Source organism: Anser cygnoides, chromosome 1, assembly GCF_040182565.1.
Source record: "Anser cygnoides isolate HZ-2024a breed goose chromosome 1, Taihu_goose_T2T_genome, whole genome shotgun sequence".
Classification (NCBI taxonomy): Eukaryota; Metazoa; Chordata; class Aves; order Anseriformes; family Anatidae; genus Anser; species Anser cygnoides.
Window position 1 is genome coordinate 94,736,044 of NC_089873.1, and position 26,352 is coordinate 94,762,395.

Genomic DNA, 26,352 nt, shown 5'->3' on the forward strand with positions numbered 1-26,352 from the left:
GGCTTTCTTTTCACTAGATAACTGGAGTGACCTTATGTTAGTATGGATTTTTATTTCGTTAAACCTTAGACAAGAAGTTATATTGTATTGCTGATTTATTTAGACAACATACTTTTACTTAACGCACTCTGCCAAATTTTAAAATCATTTCCAGGAGTAGCCCTTGCTTCTTGAAGTGCATATTTGAACCAAGCAGAATATGTGAATGATCTTCACAATTTGTTACATTTTTTGACAGCTCTTTTCCAGATGCATTTGTGGGAATGGGGATACGTATTGGTTTTCACTGTAGTGAAATAATTTTGGTTAAAAGCTGATAGAGGTAGCATTGGATAGAAAGTCATTCAGTGTTTTAAGAACATGTTTGATAGAAATGTAGCTTAAGGTCTAAAAATTATAAGGGAAGGGAAGTATTTTTGCTTTCTGCTGGGGAATAATGATCTAATTTTATGCTTGTGACAGCGGTAAAGGTAAAGTAATAACAACTGAGGCAACGTAAGTGTTTTAGATATTTATTTTGGTCTTGTTCTAACATCTTCCATTTCTGCCAAATAGTTCCATGTAGCAAAAACTAGGATTTAATTACGTGAGGCTGGACCCTGCCATTGGGTCAGCTGGAGCATCTGTGCTTTCAGTGAAGTCAGTGCTGAACTCAGATACTGTGTGAGAGTGACTGGGTGGGTCATATATGGGAGATTTCACTGCACTGTGAAATCACTCTGCATGTTGTGATCACCCCAGGTTATAAAATCAGTGAAGAAAGTAAAATTTATTTCCTGATGTTTAAGTATATGTGACCTGTAATCTGCCCTAGTTCCCCAGAAGGCTTTTTTCTTTATTTTTCTATCTAGACTGTACCAGAGGGAGACATCTCCCTTATTTTATAAACTAAATATGCTGACCACACAGAAAGAATTCAAAACTTTCTGAAAAGATAGCTTTGTTAACATGGCCTTACTGTTCTGATGCCTTTGGGAGAGCTCTCATAGTTCATACGTAAATGGATCAAAGGAAGCTTTTGTTGACAAAAGCTGTGAATCATATGGCTTTTGTTTGTATTATTTTCATCTCTATAGAAAGCAGTATGGTAACCTGGGATCATATTTACTAGTATGATGTGCTGGATTGAAGGCAAATGGGAAAGCAGATCCAATATATGAAACACAAGTGTTCACTTTTCGGATTATATTCATATTGCCTGCATTAAAAATGAGCCCTGCACCTTGTTTGAATATTTTTTCTCAATCTCAAAGAAGATTAGTTTTAAAATTCTAGTGTAATTGCTGCTCCAAAAAAAAATAGCTTTGATAAAGAGCAGTTAAAAATAGAGATGGAAATTTTCTCTTTCAAATATATTATAACCCAAACAAGCATTAATGAGTGTCGATTTGTTTACTGGAAGGAATGGTACTCACTGGCCTGTACACATGGTTGAATTTTAATAGGATCTGTTTCTTAGAAGCAGAACACTATTATAAAGCCCACACATAGTGGAAATGCACTCATCTTGGCCTTTAGGTAAGAAAACCTAATTCAATCTTGATGGCTTGTGTGCTTTTATGAAAACAAGCACACTTCAGCTTACCCATGCTTCTAAGTGAAATAACTTTATTCATTACAGCATAACAAATAAAAGATGCTGTTCACTCACTTTCATGATTATTTCACTGACTTCATCTTACCTACTCCTTTTATCTTTTTCCATTACACCTTCCTTTAAAATAGCTATACATTATGTAATAGTAACCAGTTGATACACACTTGAAAGAGTTGTATCAAATGCGTTTGGGTTGTAGCTGCTGGGCAGTGAAGAAAAACCTCTTGAGTAATACAGATTCAGCCTGATTTGATGCATGCTGTAGTTTGAATAGAGTAAAAATGTATAGAAAGAAGGAAGATTCAAACCAAACAAAAACTTGATAGTTACAGTTAAGATTAAATTTCATACCACTTGCAGGGAGAGTGTCTGCCTGGGTATCTCATTTTTTTTTCATGTTTGCTCTTAGCTACTCAGAGTCCAACCTTGAAATCTGTATCTCTACCTTCAGCAGAAACCAGAGAGATGGAGATAGGTAATCAGTGGATTATTTCCATAATTTTTCCATTATCTTGGCATCACTTAGATCTGCAAATGGTAATTTTAAGATCTGCTTTAGAATCTTGGCTACCAACACTCACACAGAGCTGCTTATTCAACATTTTCGTCTGTGTTATCATTTGAAAAACATATTTATTACTGGCTTAAAAAACTGACCGCTTAAAGATAATGTCATATCTTACTGTGTTCTCACTTACTGTAAAGCACTTATCCTAGAAAATTTAATAATGAGATTAAATTTTCTTGCTGATAAACATTCTTTTGGGCATGTGGAACTCAAATTGCAAGGCCAGAGGACTGTACTGTGAGTCATCATCCCTTGTTGTTATGACACAGTTGTCTCGCACCTCACTTCCAGGCCATGTGCCATCTTGCTTAGATTTGCATTACCATCATCTGGAATTTCACAGCCTTCACAAAGCTATCTTATGCTAACCCATTAAGTCACAGGTCTCAGCATTTTAAGCTCAGATTCTTTTTTCAGCTTTTGATGAAACACAGCCTATTTCTTCAAGATTCAAAACATCTGGTACCACAGAAGTGCAACCAACCAAGTCTGGTAATGATTTCTCGTAAGATTAATCCTCTTGACAGTTAGGAATTTTCAGAAGAGATGTAGTGTCTCTCATTAAACAGTTTGTTCAGTTTGACATCATGAAGAGTAACTGCAGATATGGAAATGCTGTATGAAATTACAGGTTTCTAAGTGATGTTTTTTATGAAATACTGAACTAGTGGTTTGCTAGGTGTTTTATTATTTATTTTCATGTTTGGCTACAACGTGTAACTTTAAGCTTTAAAATGGTATAAGACGTATGGTAAATGCTAAATTTAAATAGCTCTGTCCACACCAGAGTTTTGTAGGTAGAGTATCCTGACTTGCTGAAGTGCTCAGTCCTAAGAGATGAATGGAAACTGCAGATAGTCCAACACAGTTTGAAAATATCGGACTTCTTTTAGCCTTCTTATGTAAATATAGACATGGTTACTTTTAAACAACCAGATCTCAAAACTGGTACTATGAAGACAACGCTTTTGAAGATTTAAACACTGGCTACTTGATCTTTAGAAAATGTCTCTGATGACTTTACTCTTATTATACAGATGAGGAAACTTGCGTGTAAGAGCTGGTTATTTATGTGGGGCCACTGACAGTTACCCAAAAGAAAAAAAAAGTACACAGAGCCAGTTGGATAGATTTCACTTCATTAGCATGCCAATAGTGAAATGCCAGATGCATATGTTTTTGGAGGAAATCCATTTTTGAAGGAAATCCATTACTAAAGGGAAGATCAATTGGAAGCGTCAGCCACTCATATCTGACAAAAGACAGTTCATTTGTTTCATTTGGTACCATTCCTGCTTTGTCATCCTTTATTTCTCTAGTTTCAGCACCAGGATATCCTCCTTTTTGATCCTTGGAATCCTAGGGAAAAATTCCATACTGTTCCAGTCTGCTGATTTCTTTTCATAATTTGTTCCCTTTCTTCTTTGAGATGCCTTTCTCCTTTTTCATGCAAAACTTCTTGTGTGATTATGCTTACATTTTGGTCATCAGTTGCATTACGCATCTGTGCATAGTATTCTAAATAAATACAATTGTTTTGAACTCATAATTAATTGGTTATGCTACATTTGAGAGTCTTACCTTTCTGGAGGACATCATGTGTTAAATACTGGCTAGAGGTTTCTTCAGCTCAAAAAAAAAAAAAAATAATGCTGTTGTAGATGGTTCTTTTAATTTTAAAACAATATGGCATGATTTTTGTTTTTGTTTTCCAGCTTCATATGGCTTTCTTCATGTTACTTCTACTCCTCAAACTTTTACAGCTTCAGAAATGCCAGACACTGGTAAATTATAGTAATATTATTTCAGAAGCATCACTTTTTTTTTTTTTTGGGGGGGGGGGGCGGTGCTGAAAAGTTTACTATTCCCATATTTATGATTTCAGACAATTATTCCATACTGCCTGCATTGGATGTTGCCCTATGTGTTAATTTTTCAAATCCTGTAACAGTACCATAATTCCTGGGATCAGGCACACCACAGATGAAAAGCAAGACTGCAACTAGTTTACAGATATACAATACTGCCTTAGTAAGGCAGTATTGAGCTGACAGGTTTATCAAGAAAAGATCTAACTTTTGCAAGGCTGCAAAAGTCAAATAAGACTGATATAGTCAAGTAGGATATACTTTTTCAGTGATAAGATTTTCTTTCTCACTTTCTGTCTGTCTTTCAATATACATGTTTGGTATACAGTTTGCTGTGATTTTTCATGCATATTGACTTAAAATGAGAAAATAAACACATCTCAGTCCAGACCTTTCTAACAAAGCTTTACTGTGGGCTACAGCTGTGGGGATAGCTTGTTATTTCTCCTAGAGCTTTTGGTAATGTGAGGATGCTTAATATTTGTAGGTGTTGCTTGAACATGACCGCATATGTTCATGAGAAGTGAGGCCAATGAGGAAAGGATAGGAGCAGATGGAAGGGAAAGGAAGCAGTTCATTGTTGAAAAATTAGAGCAGTAAAGCTGTAGTTTATCGAGTTATCTGCTGTATAACCTACTGGCTCATGGCATCTGAAAACAGTTTTCAGGAGTTCCATTTAGTTGCACCATACTATAAAGCATCCTACTCCCAGATAATGTTTTTTAATCAAATTACTTCATTTTGTTATATGGGATACCTGGGCCCAATTTGGATTGAACAAAAATTTGCCAAAATTGAGAAACTTCCTTGACCTAAGTTGCTTAATGAAGTGGTACAGACAGACTTTCATCTCCTGAAAAAACAATTGTTTTCTTAGATTTTATGAAGTATTCTTACCGTAATGGAAAGATGTGGAAAAGTTGATGATGGAAAGTTGTGCATCTGTTTTTTCAGATGCTCTTTAAGTCAAACCTACATGTAACTATGTATATGTTGGTTTTCAGTCCCTTCATAAACATTTTTACAGATGGGAAAGTAAGATAATATCTTCAGCCAAGTAGGTAGAGAGGGTACTTAAAATACTCAGAAAAAACAAAGAACACTTTGTTATAAAAATAAATCCGTATTGACTTCTACAGAGCAGTGGAAGGTAAATTTTCTCTCCCTTCCCCAAATCTTCCTCCTTAATTTATTTACGTGAAGCTATTTCTCAGGTGTATTTACATTTTCTTCTGCAGCTGGATATACTGCTGATTTGGAGATAACCATGCCTGTAGTTACCACAGAACCTCATTTGTTAGAAACAGCATTGGGTAAAATTGATAAGTTGACTTTCTTTAGTTTTAATGATTTACTTTCCATTTCTATCCTTACAGCTGTTTTTGGAACTTTTCCCTTGCTTTAGTTGTCACCATCCCAGTAATTCATACCATTTATTGCTGCAATTAACTCAACTCTCATTTGCACTTGTCATTCATCGTGATAGATGGGGGATTGAGGGGCCTTGGAATGGGCTGTCTTTGGCTGGTTTTGGTTTTCTCATTATTGAGTTTCCCAGCTGTGGAGCTGCCTTTCCAAGTTTTCTTCCTGTGCTAAGAGCACTTAACTGTGGAAGGTAATGAGGGGCTTAACATATACTTGTGCAGTATTTCTGTGAAAAGGTTGTTTTGACTGGCTTTATGTTAGCTGACCCACTGTCTGCTTTCTAAATCAAAAGGTGTTTTCTTACTACCTCCAAATTTTAATACGTGTTTTAAGATTCTTAACCAGCAATAAGAATTCTCACTATTATGAATAGTTAAGTCTCATTGCTTCCATTTTGACACGCACACCAACCAACAGTTCATGAGGCATAGTCATTCCTAGCTGGCTTGCAAGCAAATTTCCCTCTACTTCCATATTAACAATGCAACTTCTGTCTGCTGAGTCATGTGCTACCTGTAGTAGCCCTGAGGTAAGTAAGTCTTCTAACAGAATATTATGTTTTCAGATTTAGGTGAAACAAAGCCTCTTTATTCAAGATCCGTAACATCTGGCATGCCAGAAATGCCACCAGTCCCAGCTGGTAATGATATCTCTCTTCATTGTAGTTCTCCTGACATCTAGACAGTCTTTCAAAAGGCACAGTGATACTTTGTTAAATGGAAAGTTTATTCTGACTTGCACTGTTGTAGTTGGGGAGTACACACTCTGCTGTGTAACTGGTGGGGAGACAAGGAGGCAGAGGGAGAGAGAGAAAAACCTGTTGTATCTGCTGCAATTTTAGAGAAGTTTGGAGTGGAAAGGTAAAGTGATACAAAAGTAAATTTTCTTATGTTTGTAAACAAGTAGCAAGATTGTCCTGTGCTGTTTTGTCTTACATTGTTCTGTAAAGGATTGTATATCCAGGCCTGTTACTTGGAATAGCTCAGTTTCTGTGATTCTATGTATGTTATCACAAGATAATGCCATAAAATGTCACATCTTGCTCTGAATTTAGAATTCTGGGGTGCTGTTTGGACTGCCGTAGCAAGACTGTAGGTATCTCAAGGTCATTTCAATGTCTGTAGCAGACCATTGGTTTCTTTGTTTTTGTTTTGGCCTTTTTTCTCTTAGTGGTAATACCAATTGTGTCAGTGATGTGATCAGTCCCTTTTATAAATGATAACAAGGAGATACTTCATTGTTAAGCTTCTCAATTCCTCTAAATAAATTTTCTGCTTAAGAGGCCTAGTTCAATAAAATGTTAACTGCTTGTGTCCTACATTAATGCAGCCAGGCTGCCTTGCTTTAAGGATGGAATAATACTGTAACGAGAGCAGGTATTTGTGTAAAATAGCTGAATGTAACGTGCACGTCATGTATTTCCAACTCCATGCTGGTACTGCTTTGAAAAACACCGTTCCTCTGTAGAATCTGAAGGCAGTTTTCTGGTTTGATCTTAGCTACTCAGAGACCAAAGGTGAAACCTCCTCCTCCTTACATTGCAATCCAAGGAACAGTGGAGGGTAAATACATTATTTTTTGTTTTTCTTTTCCCCTTCCATCACCTGATGTCATTTTCACCTGCTTTGAGCAATATCTGGGTTTGTTAATGTACGTTGGCTTGCGAAAACACTTGTCATGCTAGTTCCATGATTCTGATGGCTGAACCGCTGCTTTTGCTGTCACCTGGGAATCATTTTTTTGCAGGGCCATTTAGCAGAAAGAATCTATCACACCATGCCTTGCTTGTCTGTGCGTCTGTCTCTACACGTGTTTTTTCTTCAGAAGCTTCTTTCTAGAATGAAACGTTCCAGTATGGCAGAAAGATAACTCTACTACTACTGGTGTTGCTGTTGATGTGGTGTAGGTGTTCCAGAGCTTCCTTACAAGGAGTCAGTTATCCCTTTTTCCTCTTTTGTTCCAGAGACTTGAGCATTTAAGTTCTAGCTGGATGAGTAGGTGTGTTGCTCATTGGCTTAGGGACTAACCTAAGGGAAGACTTGGGGTTTCCAGATGTCATGGGGAGTGGTGCGGACTTAGGTAGCCTGTTCTGGCAGGACTGTGTAGGTATCTCAAGATCATTTCCATGTCTGACCGTAGCAACCCAGAGATGGGCTCCGGAATCCACCTCGTCTGCTTCACCGGAAACCACGAGGACTATGATGGGTAAATAGACAGCGATTCCCTTCCTGCTTTGGGTACTCAGGCAGTGCTATTCCCTGCAGAGGTGAGCCTGTTCTGGTGTTGGCTGTCCTGAAAAGTAGGTGCATGATGTAGCTGGTCCCTAATGGCTCTTGGATAAGAGCTACACTGTTAAGCGTCTGCGGTACGGCCTCCTCCACTTCAAGGCTTCCTCTGTTACCTGGGGCTAGCTCTGCCATTTGAAGGACAGGAGGATTGTTCCAGGGGAGGGGATGCTGTGACATGGAGGCCTGCCTCGAGGAGGGCTCTATCTCCCTGTTTGTCACTGTGTCTTGGTATCACCCTTGTGATGACAGCCAGCGCAAGGACCTGAAGGTGGTTTTTGTTTTTGATCTTAGCTACCCGGCGACCAAGGCTGAAATCCACCTCTCCTTCCCCCCTGGCGACCCAGCAAACAGTGACGGGTAACTAGCAAAACCCCTTTTTCCATTTTCTCCTTTCCCTCTCTCCCATTCATGCCCTCTGTCTCAGACCACCCGTCATCGTTGTCGTCTGCCACAGAGAATACAGAGATTTGTGGGTGCAGCTTGGCTTGCAGAAGAACCTGCTGCATGTGTTACACAGTTGTGTTGCTTGATGCCGTGCTTTTTCCGTTGTTTGTGAGTTATGTCTGTGGGGACCAAATGACAGTTTGCCTAGAGGACAACATATTACTGCATCTTGCTTTCAGCTGCCGTTTCTCTACTGCTTCCGTCACGGGAGCTGTCTTTCTTTCTCAGGCACATTCAAATGAGACAGTGCACACCGGCTGGGCAAATGAAAATCCAGGTTTGGTTAAGGTGTTGGCTGTGGCACTCGGTGACAATGTGGGAGAAGCTCATGGCAGCAGCTTCTTTTGTATTGGCAGGTGTGCAAGGCCAGGCATGTGGCCTGGCAGTATTTTTGACCCTTGAGGTCATTAAGCATTGCGTGAGCAGACTCTGAAGCCTACAAACTTGAAGTCAAGTGCAAATTAAAAGTATATGAAGAGTATAAAGCGTCTTGCAATATGTTGTTATGGTGCTTGTTTCAGCAGGAACCCTGTTGTCTTATCTGCTCTGTTGCGTCATGTTTCATCATGCCTTTTTCCAGTGAAGCTATGTTTTTTGTATTGCATTAGGTTCTTCATGATATTTCATGTAAATTTTCTTGTTTTCATAAATGTCTTGTTCTTACAGTGGAGAAACCAAAGATACTTGTAATCATAACAAATTCTATAAATTTACCTGTGATAAAGATATTTCTTTTTCTGCCTAGTGGTCTCTAGATCACTTTCTATATATTTTCTATTTAAAAAAATAAATCATCATCATCATCTAAAGTTACTTTCTTTTTGCTTCCCTTTGCACAGTTCTCTTCAGCCTTTTTTGTCCTACATTCGTACTTACCTTGTGGTATTTCTTCTGTTGTACTTGTGATATTCCCTTTCATTTTTTACATTGTTTATGTGTGTTTTTACATAATTTTGCACATTCTCCTTGTTATTTTTTAAAAGCCTGCTCATTTTGCAGACTATATTTTTACATTTTCTCCGTTTCTTTTTATTGCAACATTATACTCCCAGAAGATGCTGTGCAGTAATGGTTCTTGTATCATTTAAATAATGTGGCACACTTTTTTTTCCAGCTTCGAATAACCTTCTTCATGTTACTTCCACTTCCCAAATACCTACATCTGCAAAAATGTCAGAGACAGAGACTGGTAAATGATGTTTGTTTTATTTCCAATCTATGATCTTTCTTGATATTGAAATAGTAGTATTCTGATGTTTGTTATTTCTCCTAGCTTTTTAATAGTGCATGCAGTGGTGTTTTATTTGTTCATTAATGCTTCATGTTACGCTTAATACTTGCCAGTATCCAGCAGATTTGGCTTCAAGTTAAGTGATGTATGTCTACATCACTATATATGACATACATCATAATGATGTATTCCTGTATCATAGTGATGTATTCCTACATCAGTATGTTCAAGTAATTGAAGTATGGTCTAGCCTTTTCAGGATAATAACTGAGGGGTTGGAGAAGAGGGTGGGATGGAATTTAGCAGGTGAGACAAAAATGTCCAGCTTGATGAATTTCAGGTTTTCAAGATGATGATTGTCCTTCGGGAGGAAGTGTTTTGTCTTTAGCTAGTAGGCATTTCTTAAAAAAATCTTGTAGCTGAATGTTTGTTTCCTATTACAACTTTTTAAAGTAGACTCTAGAAACGGTAATATTCAAAAGACTGCCATAGTACAGATTTTTGGCATTAAAAATATTTTTTACAGTTGTTTTTTCTAACCATTAATTTTTTCTCCCTGTCTTTATAGAAAATGTATTTTTTTAGGCAGAATATGTGCATTTATATTTGAGCAAGGGATTTTACCCAGAGTCTGGTCATAAAAGAAGGTAGAGAGCTTCCATAATGTTCTCAGCTGTGTTTCAGTTAATGCTAGGACAATTTAAGCAAGGGGTATTTTGTTGCATTGTTGTATCAACCATTCTCTTTTGGGGGACTTTAAAATTAAATATCTCAATTCTGCGATACATTGTGCTCAGAAAGCAAAGCAAGCATATGCAAAACTGGCTTCTGAATGAAAAATTATTTGGAGCTACTGTAGTTTACAAAGGGCTCTCTTTGTATTTCCTTTTCTCTTGTGTTTCTCATTGCCATACCAGTATGAGACTATCCTGGTTTATCCATGTGCTTTCCCTTCAGCTGCAATTAAAATTGAATTGGAAATATCTTTGTTTATGATTTCCGAAGAAACTAAGTCATCAGCAACAGTTATGGGTAGCAATCACATTCATTTGGTAGATCCTGTTTAGAGTCATATTTTTCTTGTTGTATTTTGTTTTTTAATGCTTCTGTAGCTCTCTTCTTCTCTCCATCATAGTCTTTTTCTGGTACTGACCTACTGACTGATGGCTATCAGAGCATATTATTGTCTCTTGCTGTTCCGTTTTTATTTAGTTAGTTTTTTGTTTGTTTTCCTGGAGTTGCTACTCCTACTTCAAAATGGAGAAATCAAATTCTTAGTTTACAGGAATCCTATCTAATAGAGAGTAAATAAACAAATTTCACTGTTGTCATAAAATAATAATATCTCAGCTGACTTGCAAGCCATCTCTCGTTTTGCTTCCATTTGGACTGATACTGCCTGGATGGCTTGTTTTCGTTTACCAGATTCCTCCTAATATTCTGTTGCCTTTGGGGTTGTTAAAACATTTTAGGCCCAGATTTTCATTTCAGCTTTCGAAGAAAGGCGGGCTTTTTCTTGACACTCAAGATTCAGCACATCTAAAATGCTTAGGATTCCATACATGTCATGTGGCATATCTAGTAATTGGTTATTTTGAAATACGTTCGATTGTCTTAGAAGTTGTGGGTTGATTAGTGTACTAGATTTAATATGGGATACTTCAAGAATTGCAGAGAAAAAAAAAAAAGACTTCCTAAGAGCATCATTCATGAAGGTTTCAGGACTGCATTTAGTATAATACTGTAATATGATGTTTTCATCTCTTCTTTATGTGCTTATAAGAGTATGCTTCAATATTTTAAGGGCAATGAGCATTAACCTTACTAAATGGACTTAAGTGTTATACAATGCTTGTGTGTCAAAGATACACATCGTATGGCCTGATTGAAATACCCTTATTTACAGACTTGTTGAACACACACAAATTACCTGGAAACTGTTGGTGCTCAACATTTACTAAATAAATAAACACAATAGTAAGAGTCTCAGGAAGGATTTGGTCTTTAATATTAAGTGCCCAGATTCAAAAAGGCTGGTAGTATAAACTGTAAAATACCTTGAGAAATTAGTAAGCTCAAGTGCCAATGATGTCTTATTTTCATAGTTCTAAAACTTAATACATCAGCAGCTTTTTGCATTTGTTGCTATATTAGTTAAGTGCAGCTTAGTAACATAGCTACAGAAAAAGTGAATTTATTAGCAATGTATTTGTGAAAGGCAGTGTGATCTAAAATCCTAACATGAGGAAATGGTGTATTTCTCTCTTACAGTAACTGTTCAAGCACCCTTCAAACTTGTTATATCTGACAACAGTAAAGTGGAATTGAGTGAATCATTAACATTTTTTGTAATCTGGGGTTTAGCTTATTACATCATACATACAGTACTCATGTTTTCCCTAGTCTTTTGTTAAACTTTAGTCTATGTTCCTTCAGTTTCTCATCACCAATACATTTGGAAATGTCTGAGCTTTCCTCTGTTATAAAACTCATACTGAACACAAACGTGATGCAGCTGTGTTGTTGCTCCATGGGTGGTACTGACAGTTATCCTGCCTCCGCATTAGTGCAGTGTTTTTGTTTCCTTTTCAAGTTGAGAACTGTATGCTTTCCAAGGTCATTTCAGTCACATCATATCTTCATTAGATGGAAAACTTTCAGCAGCTAGTCAGGTGTGGCGTTATTGCTCTCTGTGGCTTGTGCTGTCAGAACAACCACAGCATTTTCCATAGATGTAGAGAATCAGACAACTTGGATTTCTTATTACTTGTCCTTTGACTTTAATAGGTCATGAATGTTCCTAGTATCAAAAGCACCTACTTTTCAGTTTTTCATACACCACTGCCCACAGAAGTAGTCAGAGCACTTTTCTTTCACTGGCTGCATATTTCTTCCAACGGAAACGGTGACCTTACTGATTGGGTAGAAACTGATTTTTTGCATCTGTGTTTTCATTAAAATATAGTCACAAAAACTTAGATGTTTTTAAGCCATTTTACACCAAAGGATGATCATTTTTGGTATTTATATTAAATGAACTTTGTGGCAGCTGGGGGAAATTAAGGTCCCTGGGCTGAATATGAATCTAGCATCAACAGGAAGTATGATCCAACCTTTGATAACTCATCTTCTCGAAACAGCCTGCCTTGATGTCTTAAACTTCTCTCATTTGGCGTTAGCTATCCAGAAACCAACACTAAAGTTCATTCTTTTGTCCTTCATAGCAACCGCAAGGACAGTACTGGCTAAATAGAATAGATTCAGTAATTATTTACATCATTTTGGCATTGCTTTTCAACAGGCGGAGACTTACTTAAGCATATTGGCTGCCAAGTGTTTGCAGAAGGCTTTTTCCTTATAACTTTTATATCAGCTGCTTCTGTGTAACTTGTCATACAGTTGCTACAAATACATATATATTTGCCAATAATTTGGTTAGTTTTGTTAAGCTACTGTTCTGATTCCAAAGATTTTAGAGATAAGAAAAGAAGAATTGGTCTGCAGGATGAGATTTTGAATTGTGATCCTGCTTTAGGTTGATACCACATGGTTTTGTTAGGCAGTGAACCATTCCCACAAGATTTTTAAAAATGCAGACTAGCTGGATTTAATGTGCATCCCACATTGTGTCTGCTTTGGTGTGCACACAGAATAAAGCTTTTTGTAACGAACCATTAATTTACTCTGCCTCTTTGTCTAAAGAACATTGAGAGGCTTTTCACCACGCTAGTTGTATAGGATTTCCAATTTGTGTGCATGAAGTGATGTTTTTAAGTGTGATTAAGCCCTGATTTATCACTTTATGCCTAATTTCAAATGTGAAGGCATGCTGTATGAAAATAACATTGGGCATTTGCAATTCCTTATTTAAAAGGCTTATCCTAACTAAACGTGGGGGGAAAGGGGTTTCCTGCCAGATGTCGCTATTGGAAAGAATTTTAAAATCAGCTGGTCTTGTATTAAATGCTTCAAAATTAGATGTTATGTGTCAAATATATATATATATATGTATATTTTTATATATAATATATAAATATATATATAACATATAAATATATATATACACACAGAGAGAACAGAGTAAGCTATCACAAATATCACTTTAAAATGTATATACAAGAAAGTTAAAATAAATGTAGACTTTTGGCTCCCCTAATAAAGGGCAAAGATCACCTCATTTAAAAACTAACCTCACTCATTATTTCAAGATTGTTTTCGTATTTGATCTTAGCTACACAGGAGCCAGGCCTGAAATTCACATCTCTTTACTCCATGGAAACCAGAGAGAGCGTGATGGGTAAATAGCATGTAATTCCATTACCATTTCCCATCCCTTGCCATCACGTGGGCAATGCTAAAATTCATTCAAACACATTGCTTTGAAGACTACTTGATAAAAGGCGCTTTTTTTTTTTTTAAATTTTTACTTCTTCCCATCTCAGCCATTTCTGTGTAATCAACTTTATTTCAAAGAATAGGTACTTAAAAAATCAGTAAGAAGAATTCTACCTAGCATGAGATATCAGAGTTGACCTTACTTCACCTCATGCCAGCCTCAGTGTTCATGTAGCACCTCATTTCACAGTCATCTCTAAAGCTGCTGCTATCTTGCTTGATCACATCAGTCTTGTCTTGAACTGCTCAACAGCTGCTGTTCAAATACTGTGGCTCTGAGGTCCATTCTCACTTTAACTCGAGATTTTATTTCAGCTTTTGATGAAAAACAGCCTGTTACTTCAAGATCTGAAACATCTGGCATCCAAGAAATGCTGTCTGCTGTACCTGGTAATAGTTGAAAATGTGGTTTTAAATAAAAATTATGACACAGATTTTATCATACCTTTGGCATGTTATTTGTTAACATGAATTAGAATAACTACAGAACCGTAGGAATTAATTTGTTCTCTCAAATACCAGGCTAACTTAGGAAATTTATTACGATACTCCATAATAATAAGCCCTCTTTTCTGTCCTTGGTCTACATTCCTAATACACTAAGAAGTCTGTATTGCAGTGCTTGATGTTAATAAGCTTTAGCATGTCTTATTACATATAGTAGTGGTCTCTTTTTCATTTACAATACTGCAGGTGGGTTATAGTGCAAGTTAACGTAAGTTACATTTAAATCCATGATCAATATAGTTCTAATGGTTGAAGGGGTTGAGTAAGTCCCATAGAAATAAGAGGATCAATAGCAAACTGACAATAATTTGGCCAATTTAGCATCATGTGTGTTGTTTGTGTTGGCTAGACTAATGGAAACCATCTTTTTTTTTTTTTTTACCAAATCAACCAGAAATAGCCAGTTAACTTATTCAGCCATGTTTGATCTGTGTGCAGGAGCTACATCAGTTTTGTTAGTGTTCCATGGACAGTAACTTGTGAATCCTTAGACTTTAGCAAGGTACTTATCTAATTGAAAGGCCACTTTTGTTTTTTCTTTTTCCCCATGGCAGTTCTTCCCTCTGTTGACTGAGTCCCACTGTATTTAGCTTGTAGAAAATTGTTCATGATCCTTTGCTATCCTGATATTCTGTGGAAATAATGCTTATGCAGTTGCTCTTCCTACCTGTTCATCTTTATCCCTTTCACTTAATTAAATTAAAACAGTTTGATCAATTAGATGAATTTGCGAAGACAGTTTAAAAGCTTAGTGTTAACATTAGCAATATGAGTCAATATACAAATACCTATATTGACCTAATACAGATTTTTAAGCCTTAAAATGGAGCATGCACGTTTAGTAGGTTTTGGCCGATGTGACTAGTTCCCTTATTCCAGCATTTTTGGTTCAGGAAAAATAGTATTAAATCTGCAACACATTGGCAGTGCAACATGAAATTAAGCAACAGCTTGATGCTTTAGAGATGATGATATTCAGCTGCAAATATAAATGTAAAATAAGTAAAGGTAACCTAAATCATTTTGCGGGATTATCCAATTCGCACGGAGATGAATGAATATGGAAGGTTCAATATAGCAGGGAATAGATCCTTCAGTCCCTTCATTCAAATATCTTCAAAGCAGTTATCTAAGTTAGACATTTTGCTTTGCTGCCGGTAAGCAAGACAGGATAGGTCCAAAGCTAATAGGAATTAAAACATGATTATGCATTGCTTGAGTACAACTTCTTAAGCAACTACATAGCACTGTAATTAAAGAAAATATTTGTAACAAATTGCTCCACTTCTATATGGTGTTATCAAACACTCTTGAAACCTGTTATTGCCAGACTCCAATAAAATTTAACTTGTTAGATTATTTGCACAATATACAATAATTAATCTAAAGCATATATAGTTTTCCTCTTCTTCCTTGCCAATGTTTATTCTGTAGGGTTCTTTAACATCTTGTGTGCAGAGATTACATTAAAACTTATCAACGTGTTGCAGAACAACTGTGAACAAAAGCAGTTATATCAATGCTTAAGGTTCTACTTGTTTTACTGTGTCTGTATGAAGATATATTTTGTTTCCTGTCAGTAATGACAATTCCATCCAAAGACCATTTCATGTTGTTGCCAGAACTCCCTTGCAGTAAGGAGTGGACTAAATGTGCATTTGATAGGAAACTTTTAGCAGCTGTCCAGTTGCTTGTAATTGCAAACTAATGGTAAAGCTTGCACACTCCAACTAAACATTCTTAAAGTCAAGACATGGAGATGACTTAAATTTTATGCATTTATTTGGCAGAGATAGTGATCAGTATTTATCACTAACACATCTTTCATACTGAACAATAACTTCTGATCAAATGCCTTAACAGAATGGTTCAGCAGTGTTTTCTACATATTGGCATAATAGCACATCCAAGTTCAGCTCTTTTATTCTGTATGCTTTGCCTGTAAAGAAAGTTATACTGTGCTTTTTCCAAACCAGATGGTGGATAGGTGCCCAATACTTACAATGTCTGGGAGAATGGGTAGAATCATGTCTGATCTAGTCTGACGTTAATCATTTTAATGAAACATGGACATTTCCATGCAAAGATGAGTCCCAGATTTCAAGGAGAGTTGAAAATGTGTTTAAGCATGATAATAACGACTGATTAACAGATTTTACACATATGTTTGGTTTGAGATGAGAACAGTTAGCATATACAGTTGTATGTATTTGAAGGACTGCCTTGAAGTAACCTGCCTGAGGAATTCTGGTTTGATTTGTTTTTGCGTGTGTGTGTGTTGGAGAGAGAAAAGAGTGAATGGAAGAGTCTTTCAATTAAAGGAAGATGAGGATTTCTAGCCACACAATGAGCACTACATTAAAATACTTGCTTATATGTTATTTCCCCTGGAGAGGGTCTTTTAGCTGTGATCAGTGATCTTCATGATGTCTCTTAAAAAACAACTGCTTAGTTAGTTGATCAATTACTTATTAGTGTTTTTGTTTGTTTGTTTGTTTGTTTGTTTTTTCAGCAAATATTTTGCTTGCCAAGGTTCTTTAAGCCTATTTGGAATTTTATTACGTTTTCTAGGTGTTTTGTTTTAGGCTGGAGGAATCTCATGGAGTTCTTTCAGAACAAGAATTCCATGTTTGAAATTTTCCCTTTGTTAGTCCATCAAATCTGTGCTCTTCCAGTTTTCCTATAACATATTCTTACCAGTGTGTTTGGCAGTTCCAAAATTTTTATTCCATTTTCCAAAATATCTACTGTTTGACCTGTCTTCTGCTTATGTTAATAATTAGCTTTGTGCTTTTATCAACTTTCCCTTCTCTTCTTTTTCTTATTATTAATAATATACTTTTATATAAATTTTTTTCACCATTATCTTTGCATTTCACTATAGTCATTTGCATATCAGTTCATTAATTTCTAGATAACAGGTGTGACTCTTCTTTTAGCCTGTGCTTGTTTAATGGTGTGAATATGACATCCTGTCTGTTTGAAGTACTTCATGTTTCTTCCAGGATGGAAACCTACTACTGCTGTAAATTAAGGAGGTGCTATTCTGTTAGAGATTCTTATAGATTTTGGTTAAGAAAGCACAAGTTGTTTTTCTTGTTGGTCCAGATCTTGATGGAAGTCCATATTGAAGTTACCTGTATGCATTTTTCTGCAGGGATGCTATGGTTTCCTTTTCTTCCCAGGCATACGTTTTTTCTCCCCAAAGTTGAGATTTGTAAGGATGACAAGGAATGTAGAAGTGAGAGCTAGTTTAGTGTTATCCAGATAAAATAAAAGGTGGCCATTACTAAAATATGACAGTATCTTGGATGTAGGCTGAAGTTCTGGGTACATATTAATCTACTAGGTCTCAATTTATAGCTTGAAATTATTACTTTGGTGCTAGAAAATGGATTTTAGAATCTGTCATTTATTACAGTTAAAAGGTAACTGTAGAACATCAAGACTGTCATTATCGTCTACCAGAATTCCGGTTTCTTGTTGTTAATTCATGCTTGTTTAAATTTCTGATTCAGCTGTAATCATCTCATGTATAAAGAATGCTTCATTATTGTTTACTTTTTTTCATAGCAGCAGTGTTTAGCAGCTCATTGGGGTGTTTTTGTTTTTGTTTTTTTGTTTCTTTTGATAGTATGGAATGATAAAAAAAAATTGATAAGTGATTTATTAGGTAGGAAAAGTAGACCTTGATAACCACAAATTAATTACTGGTTTATTTGGATGTGATTAAAATGATGCATTCATACATGTAGCAAGAAGGCCTTAATATCTCAAGATAGTTTCTGTCTCTGACCTTAGCTTTCACAAGATCAGTCCTGGAGCCAACCTCGTTTCCTTCTCTGGAAACCACAAGAACAATGATGGGTAAATAGGAATTCCATTACAATTTCTGTATTTTGGCGGTACTTAAAAATGAGGCACACAATCTTAAGATTTAGCAACCCCACCTTTTTTCCTTTTTTTTTCTTCCCTGCTAGTGATAACACCAGTGATGTTTTACCAGTAATATCAGTGATGTGATCAGTCCCTTTTATAAATGATAACAAGGAGATACTTCATTGTTAAGCTTCTCAATTCCTCTAAATAAATTTTCTGCTTAAGAGGCCTAGTTCAATAAAATGTTAACTGCTTGTGTCCTACATTAATGCAGCCAGGCTGCCTTGCTTTAAGGATGGAATAATACTGTAACGAGAGCAGGTATTTGTGTAAAATAGCTGAATGTAACGTGCACGTCATGTATTTCCAACTCCATGCTGGTACTGCTTTGAAAAACACCGTTCCTCTGTAGAATCTGAAGGCAGTTTTCTGGTTTGATCTTAGCTACTCAGAGACCAAAGGTGAAACCTCCTCCTCCTTACATTGCAATCCAAGGAACAGTGGAGGGTAAATACATTATTTTTTGTTTTTCTTTTCCCCTTCCATCACCTGATGTCATTTTCACCTGCTTTGAGCAATATCTGGGTTTGTTAATGTACGTTGGCTTGCGAAAACACTTGTCATGCTAGTTCCATGATTCTGATGGCTGAACCGCTGCTTTTGCTGTCACCTGGGAATCATTTTTTTGCAGGGCCATTTAGCAGAAAGAATCTATCACACCATGCCTTGCTTGTCTGTGCGTCTGTCTCTACACGTGTTTTTTCTTCAGAAGCTTCTTTCTAGAATGAAACGTTCCAGTATGGCAGAAAGATAACTCTACTACTACTGGTGTTGCTGTTGATGTGGTGTAGGTGTTCCAGAGCTTCCTTACAAGGAGTCAGTTATCCCTTTTTCCTCTTTTGTTCCAGAGACTTGAGCATTTAAGTTCTAGCTGGATGAGTAGGTGTGTTGCTCATTGGCTTAGGGACTAACCTAAGGGAAGACTTGGGGTTTCCAGATGTCATGGGGAGTGGTGCGGACTTAGGTAGCCTGTTCTGGCAGGACTGTGTAGGTATCTCAAGATCATTTCCATGTCTGACCGTAGCAACCCAGAGATGGGCTCCGGAATCCACCTCGTCTGCTTCACCGGAAACCACGAGGACTATGATGGGTAAATAGACAGCGATTCCCTTCCTGCTTTGGGTACTCAGGCAGTGCTATTCCCTGCAGAGGTGAGCCTGTTCTGGTGTTGGCTGTCCTGAAAAGTAGGTGCATGATGTAGCTGGTCCCTAATGGCTCTTGGATAAGAGCTACACTGTTAAGCGTCTGCGGTACGGCCTCCTCCACTTCAAGGCTTCCTCTGTTACCTGGGGCTAGCTCTGCCATTTGAAGGACAGGAGGATTGTTCCAGGGGAGGGGATGCTGTGACATGGAGGCCTGCCTCGAGGAGGGCTCTATCTCCCTGTTTGTCACTGTGTCTTGGTATCACCCTTGTGATGACAGCCAGCGCAAGGACCTGAAGGTGGTTTTTGTTTTTGATCTTAGCTACCCGGCGACCAAGGCTGAAATCCACCTCTCCTTCCCCCCTGGCGACCCAGCAAACAGTGACGGGTAACTAGCAAAACCCCTTTTTCCATTTTCTCCTTTCCCTCTTTTTCATTCACGCCCCCGGCTGCTGGCTTTCCAGGCAGCCATCTGTCATCTGTGCATTCATTTACATTGTCACCACCTGGAAGTGACTGCTCTGCTGTTGTGCAGCTTTTGATGTCATGCTAGGACTTGAAGCATGCTGCCTCTTCTCACCTGGTGGTGAAGCACAGGGTTGTCTTTGGGGTTCAGAGCTACCACCAGCCTTCAGCACCTGATGGTGCTGTTGGCCAGATCTGGTAACGATGGTTCTTGCTGGTCTGGAATTGGTGCAGGACAGGAGTTTTTTTCCCCAATGGTGTTGTGATTTTAGTGGAACTGTTATTTCTCTGGGCCTGTGTTGGGGTGAAGCACCGATGTGGAAATGAAGCTGCCGCACGTGAAAATCCATTTTCCTAAGGCATTGGCTGTGGCACTCGGTGACAATGTGGGAGAAGCTCATGGCAGCAGCTTCTTTTGTATTGGTAGGTGTGCAAGGCCAGGCATGTGGCCTGGCAGTATTTTTGACCCATGAGGTCAGTAAGCATTGCGTGAGCAAACTGTCAAGCCTACAAACTTGAAGTCAAGTGCAAATTAAAAGTGTATGAACATTATTAATGTATCGTTCCCTCTAAGATGCAGGCAAATAGTAGATTCCTGAAAGTTCTGGCTGTGGTTCTGGGAGCATCGCTCTGTGTTAGAAGCTAATTGTGAAGTGTGCTTTTTTGGCAATGGAGAAATATATATATATATATGTATATATGTATATATATATATATATATATATATCATTTTTTGTGTGTGTGCTTACTACTGAGAAACTCACCCGATAGTGTTTCTGGTCTTCCATTTGCTTATCCAAAAGCTATTAAGGGTATTTTGAAATACACCTAGATGAAGTAACCTTGATAAATAAATTCAAAATGCCTAAAGCTTAATTATTTTTTTTCTTTAAGCCAATTAGGTACCTTCATGTTTAATTATTATATGCTCAGATAGATGCACACATATTCTCTGCTGTTCTTTATGCCAGAGTCTTAAATCTTTTTCTTACTGCTTTTTGTTTGCTTTAGTATTTGGTGATATTTTTTATTTATTTGTTTTACCTTTGTTTGGTATGTCTCTGTGTGTGTATATTGCTTATAAGCACCTATTCTAAAAAAAAATCAAACTCACAGAGTCTTCGAAGAAAGCAAAGCACTGAAAACAATTTAGTCTTGTGAAGAAGTATATTGGTGTTGTTCTTGTGTTTTTGAGCTTTATGAATTATTTTTTTCTACCCTTTTTCCTTTTTTTTTGAGTGCTTTGTGCTTCTAGCCATTGTGTCGGAAGTTCTTTTATCTTTTATATTTTCTGGGTTGCTTTCAGTTATGTGGACCATACTCTCTAATATCATAATAGCTGTGGTTGGCTGCCACTTAGTTTCAATTATCACTTTAGCCACTAGCTTCAGTTCCTACTCTAAACCAGCACTGCTCCATTTTCAAGGTAAGGGATGGGCATCTGCATTGCAAATTATGTATAAGAACAGAAAGCTACGTATAGAAACAATAATCGTAGATACTCTCAACTGTTTTGTTTGTTTGTTTGTTTTATAGCTTTCAATGATATTCAGCCTGTTCTTTCAAGCCTTGTGACACCTAGTAAGCCTGAAATAGCAGATACCGAACCAGGTACAATACACTGCCTAGTTCTTTTTAATCAGTAGCTCAGATCAGGCTCTAAAACTCACTGAAATGACTACGCTGGTTGTCTTCACTTTCAGTGCACATTTGGATTAGACCGTAACGTCTGGATTTTGAGTTTAGGTTGCTATTAGTGGTTGACACTGTTGCTTTCTCACACTTATGATGTATATGGCAATTCATAGTTACCTGATTCGCCTTCAGTATTTTGAAAAATATGCCACATAGATAATCGAGAAAACAGTATTTATTGTCCAATGCTACTGATCTAAATAGTGTGATGTATGCTGTAAGCTGCATTCTACTGCTGTAGTCTTGTTAAGAATATTAAGGAGAGTGTTTCTTTTAATTGCGTGAAAATGGTCACAGACAAAAGTCACAGACACTTAATACTTCTGGACTGAAACAGTAGTTGGATTGTCAGCTTTCTAGTCCAAATCTTATAGTTTAAGTGTCTTGGCTGATTGATCGTTCAACACATCCTCTTCATTACATTCATGCATTTTACACACCATTTTCTTTAGGTAATGGACCAGAACTCAAAATGTGTAAATGCTAAACTTCAAAATCTTACTTGGCAGTGATTGAGATACAGACCAGTTGCAATAAAGGCAGGAATAAATGAATGTCCAAAACTTCTGCACATCACAAATGCAATGATTTAAAGACAGTGAAGCTCTGTGCAGTACAAAAGACTGAATTTCTCTCTAATGCATACTAGATAAACTGAAAAGTGTCCAAGAATTAGTGAAATATTTATGTTGTTCTTGTAAAAACGGATTTGTTTTTGCTTGCGAAGCAAGAGTTTCTTCCATTAGCTCTTTACTGTCTTACGACTGTCACCATTTCTTCCAACAGCAACAATTGAATCCATTCTGGAATCTTTTACACCTAAAACTTATCATCCTTTCCAATGGCCAAGGGTAACATTAGGTAATGTTGTTGTTTTCACGCAATGAAAAACTGTTTCTTTTGAGCACTTCATCCCATATGAATGCATTTCTTCCAGCATATCATTTCACACACATAATCATTGTTCTTTTTACTGGTTATAATCTTGTTCTGCCATTGTCATTAGACTTCGATTATTCTTGATATATTTCTGTATGGGAACGTAGTTCAAAGCAGTTTTACTGTCCTCAATGCAGTAAAAGTTGCCTCTTAATAATTTGCATGAAAAACTCCATGATCCTTTCATCATTGTGTTCTGTCTTTTTCTCTGGTGCACACGCATGTGCTCTCTTTGTCTCCAATATGTAGAGCTTTCATACTGGAAATTATAGTTCTTTTGAAGACATCAGATCTATTTCTGATCAATGCACAGCATTTCAATATCATCTCCATTCCACTCTTCAAACTCTGATTTCATCAGATGGCTTTGATGTTCCACACTGAGTTATCTTTTCTTCACTATAAACTTGTGGCATGTGTTGTGTGTTCTGAGCAACCCTTGTTAAACAAATTTTGATTGCAAACTGAGCTCTTTCTTTCAGCTCCAAAAGAAATACCACTTACTCCTCCTAAACCGAAACCATCTGCTACCCCAGAAGTACATCGTGTGAAACCTGGTAATTATGCACACCATTATTTTAAGTTGGTATGCAGAGACGTATGTTCACTAAAAATATTTTATCAATACTTCGTAAAATGGATAGGAACTGTGCAATACATGTGAGCATCTTGACTAACTCATAATTTTGTAATCAGTCATGTGATATTACCTGACAAAGGAAATGAGAGTTAAGCTCATCAGTTTTACACAGTTGGGTCCAGTGATAAAAATATAGAAAAGTTCTCTGGTTTTGTAATTTAATTTAAAAGACCGGTAGGGAAAAAACTTCTATTATTCTATTGCTTCTTTTGTCAGTCCCTATATTCCACTTTCATACAGACATAGCTTGGCAAAGAAGGCATTTTTGCTAGTCACAACACTGATAATTCAGAGTAAGGTACTACTCATGTGATTGATAAGCCCTCCCTCAAGGAACTCAATGAAAAAGATTTTTGTTTCAGTGGAAATAGGAGAGCTGCCTTCAAAGTAGAAGAGGAAACTTTCGTGTACGAGTGAAAAGTTCATTCTTTGACCATTGGAGCATTATTACTGTGTGGTATCTTTTTTCCATTTCTGCTTTTTGATCAAAAAATAGATCTCTGTCATTTTATTTTTTTTTTCTGATTTGGGATTAAGGGATATGAATTTGCCACTATTAGTGACTCGGGTATTGGACAAGTAAATATTATGGTGTGCATTACCAGAGCTTTAAATAATGTTTCTATTCTCATTTCTTATAAACAAGCAGGTCAGTAAAAAGAAGGAGTTGCCTTTTATGTCTCATACATGTCTTACAATTGACTGCGACTCTGACTTAGGATTTTCAGCAAGATTTTGGCATTCAAAAGTTGCCTTCAGTATATTTTGTGGTGTTTGTTACAGAATGTGGTCTTTTCTTCAGTCATAGGCCTCATCTGTTCTTTCTTTTTATTCTCCCATTACTTTAAAGAAATCTATTTGTTGATTAAGCCAAGCAATGGGTTAAAAATGTCCTTAAAACATAAATACGGGAAAGAAGCCTCAGAAGCAGCTGTCACACAAAACCTTGAACACTTGAACATATAGTGTGAAGTTTCGTAGGAAACAGAACTAAAAGGATGTTATGCATATGAGTAGGACTCTTGCATGCTTATTTAGTCTATTAAAAAAAAAAGTGAACTATTGGAATCATAACATTTTTGGCTTACTGCTGATACATCTACTGATTTGTTCGATTACACCTGAATTTTTGTTTTCTAGCCCCTAAACCACCACTTTTGGAGCCTAAAACTTCTCAGACTGTTGAACAACCAAAAGCTACAAGAGGTAATATGTGTTTCTGTAGCTGTTGGTCACTCTTCTTTGCAGTCCAAGCCACAGTCTGAACTCTCTTATTTCATCTCTTAGTTTCTTTTGTTTGTAATCCATTTCTCTTAGAGAAGAAAAAAGTTAAGAAATAAGCATTCTGAAATGATGTTTTTCTCAATGTAAGAGAAAAAGTAAGTTCAGTTTTTTCTGCATGAAGCAGAATTATCATCCTTTTTGTTGGGAGTTTTGTTGGGAGTTTTGCTAGACCAGCAACACATTTTACCCCCAAAGAATCATCAGAAACCCATCAGAAATACTACTGAAAGTCTAAGTACAAGGTCAGCATTGTAGGTGTTAATCCTAGAACTCTCAATGAAAGACTCCTCTGGCACTATGTGGATACGTTAATTTCACTGTTCTTTTATGAGTCCTTCATGAATGTCAGCTTGGCTTCAAAAACATTTCTCAGTCACTTCATGTCTTACTCTAATCTGTTCTCTTTGTACTGTATGCTTTTCCACTGTGTTTACTGATACGTAACTTTTGGAAACTTCTTTGAAAGCAGTCTCATTGCACTGCTTTATAAAAATGAAGAAAATTACTTATTATACTACCTGAAACTCAGCTTAAGCTTTATCTGATGTCCAATTAACAATCTTTTAAGCTAATTACACTTTTCAGCAGGTTCAGGGAAAAATCATTTCTAGAACTGGTTGCTCTTATTTTTTTACCACTTAGATGACACTATTTCTATTTATTAACAGAATGCAATGAATACAATAATGAAGCAACTCCCTTTTATATTATTGATTCCAAGCTTTTCCAGCTCTCTACCAGTAATTTCCTTTGTGTGGTTTGATGGCTTAAAATTGACCTGCAGTTCAATAGGATAAACAGCATCATTATTTACCACATAGGTATATTGAAAAAATGTATTTGCCGTTAATGAGGAACATTTAATGAGGGGAACATTTTTATGTGATTATAAGATATAATTACATATGTTAAACTTACTAACTGACTTTTACAATGAAGAACAAACAGTTTTGGGTGGTAGGGATTTTGAGAAGTCTTGTTAGCAAATTTGATTGCCATTTGCTTTTCTTCCAGTAGCCATTTATTGCTTTATTTCAGGCTTGAAGAGTGTGATTCTTATGTGATACAGTGGAAAGGATAATCTTATAATCCAGTATATTTCTTTCAGCTCCCAAAGAAGCAAAACTCAAACCTTCTACATCTAAACCTAGACCATCTGCCAGACCCAAAAAGCCACGAACTAAACCTGGTAACTAACTTCCATACCAAACATTTACTGCACCATATCACTTAAATAGTTTAATATACTTAAGTTTAAATTCATTCTGTGTTGTAAATTCATTCTGTTCATTCATAAAGCTCAGCACTTTATCATCAGAAAGATAGGTAGAGAGGAAAGGTACGTTCTTTGAGGATTATTATTTTTGTATTGAACAAAAAAAAAATGAAGCAAAGAAAGTAAACTTTTAACTTTAGATTTGTACCCAAATCAAAAAGCTACATGGCTTGGTGTGGAAACAAATTGTTTCCAACCTTGGCTCAGCACAGGATCCAAAGACGCACATTCTCTTGCTTTGGTGATAGCTACAGCATCTTACCTAGAACTATAGGATTTGTATTGATTCTGTGATCATTAATACACAGACTTATCCGAAACTGTTGAAATAAGAATGAGCTTTGGAGTTTAGTAAAGGCATATTTTATGATGACAAGTGAAATCATACCTCCATACCAGAGCTGAATTTGGTCTGTGATGTATGCCAAAGAAAAAAAGATACCTGGCCTTGCCTGAAGATGAAAAACAAGTCAATAGTTTTGCATGGGTTGTAATGAAGTTTAAAAAGCTTTAAAATGTGTAATTGTATGTTGTGAGAATATGTTACTTAATCATGGAAGAAATTTGTCAGTATTATTTAATTCTTTCCAGATTACCTGTGAATTAATCCATTATTTTTCTCATAAAAGGAATTACTCTCTTCAGATAA

At 36.7% G+C, this 26,352-nt stretch overlaps 1 protein-coding gene across 50 annotated transcripts in view; it reads left to right on the plus strand.

The window, feature by feature from the left end:
* ABI3BP (ABI family member 3 binding protein) overlaps nt 1-26,352 on the plus strand; it is a 185,417-nt gene that overhangs the window by 101,169 nt on the left and 57,896 nt on the right. For 19 of the 50 annotated variants that reach the window (XM_067003035.1, XM_067003061.1, XM_067003053.1 and 16 more), the window contains 20 exons: nt 2,007-2,072; nt 2,583-2,657; nt 3,881-3,949; nt 5,272-5,346; nt 6,024-6,098; nt 6,958-7,020; nt 7,598-7,663; nt 8,038-8,103; nt 9,305-9,379; nt 13,653-13,718; nt 14,132-14,206; nt 18,125-18,190; nt 18,647-18,709; nt 19,287-19,352; nt 19,727-19,792; nt 21,406-21,480; nt 22,351-22,425; nt 22,986-23,060; nt 24,284-24,349; nt 25,536-25,616. In XM_067003035.1, coding sequence (XP_066859136.1) covers nt 2,007-2,072; nt 2,583-2,657; nt 3,881-3,949; nt 5,272-5,346; nt 6,024-6,098; nt 6,958-7,020; nt 7,598-7,663; nt 8,038-8,103; nt 9,305-9,379; nt 13,653-13,718; nt 14,132-14,206; nt 18,125-18,190; nt 18,647-18,709; nt 19,287-19,352; nt 19,727-19,792; nt 21,406-21,480; nt 22,351-22,425; nt 22,986-23,060; nt 24,284-24,349; nt 25,536-25,616 — 1,404 coding nt within the window. The remainder of the gene's footprint in view (nt 1-2,006; nt 2,073-2,582; nt 2,658-3,880; nt 3,950-5,271; nt 5,347-6,023; nt 6,099-6,957; nt 7,021-7,597; nt 7,664-8,037; nt 8,104-9,304; nt 9,380-13,652; nt 13,719-14,131; nt 14,207-18,124; nt 18,191-18,646; nt 18,710-19,286; nt 19,353-19,726; nt 19,793-21,405; nt 21,481-22,350; nt 22,426-22,985; nt 23,061-24,283; nt 24,350-25,535; nt 25,617-26,352) is intronic. The other 31 variants (XM_067003008.1, XM_067003124.1, XM_067003191.1 and 28 more) reach the window with 25 other exon arrangements.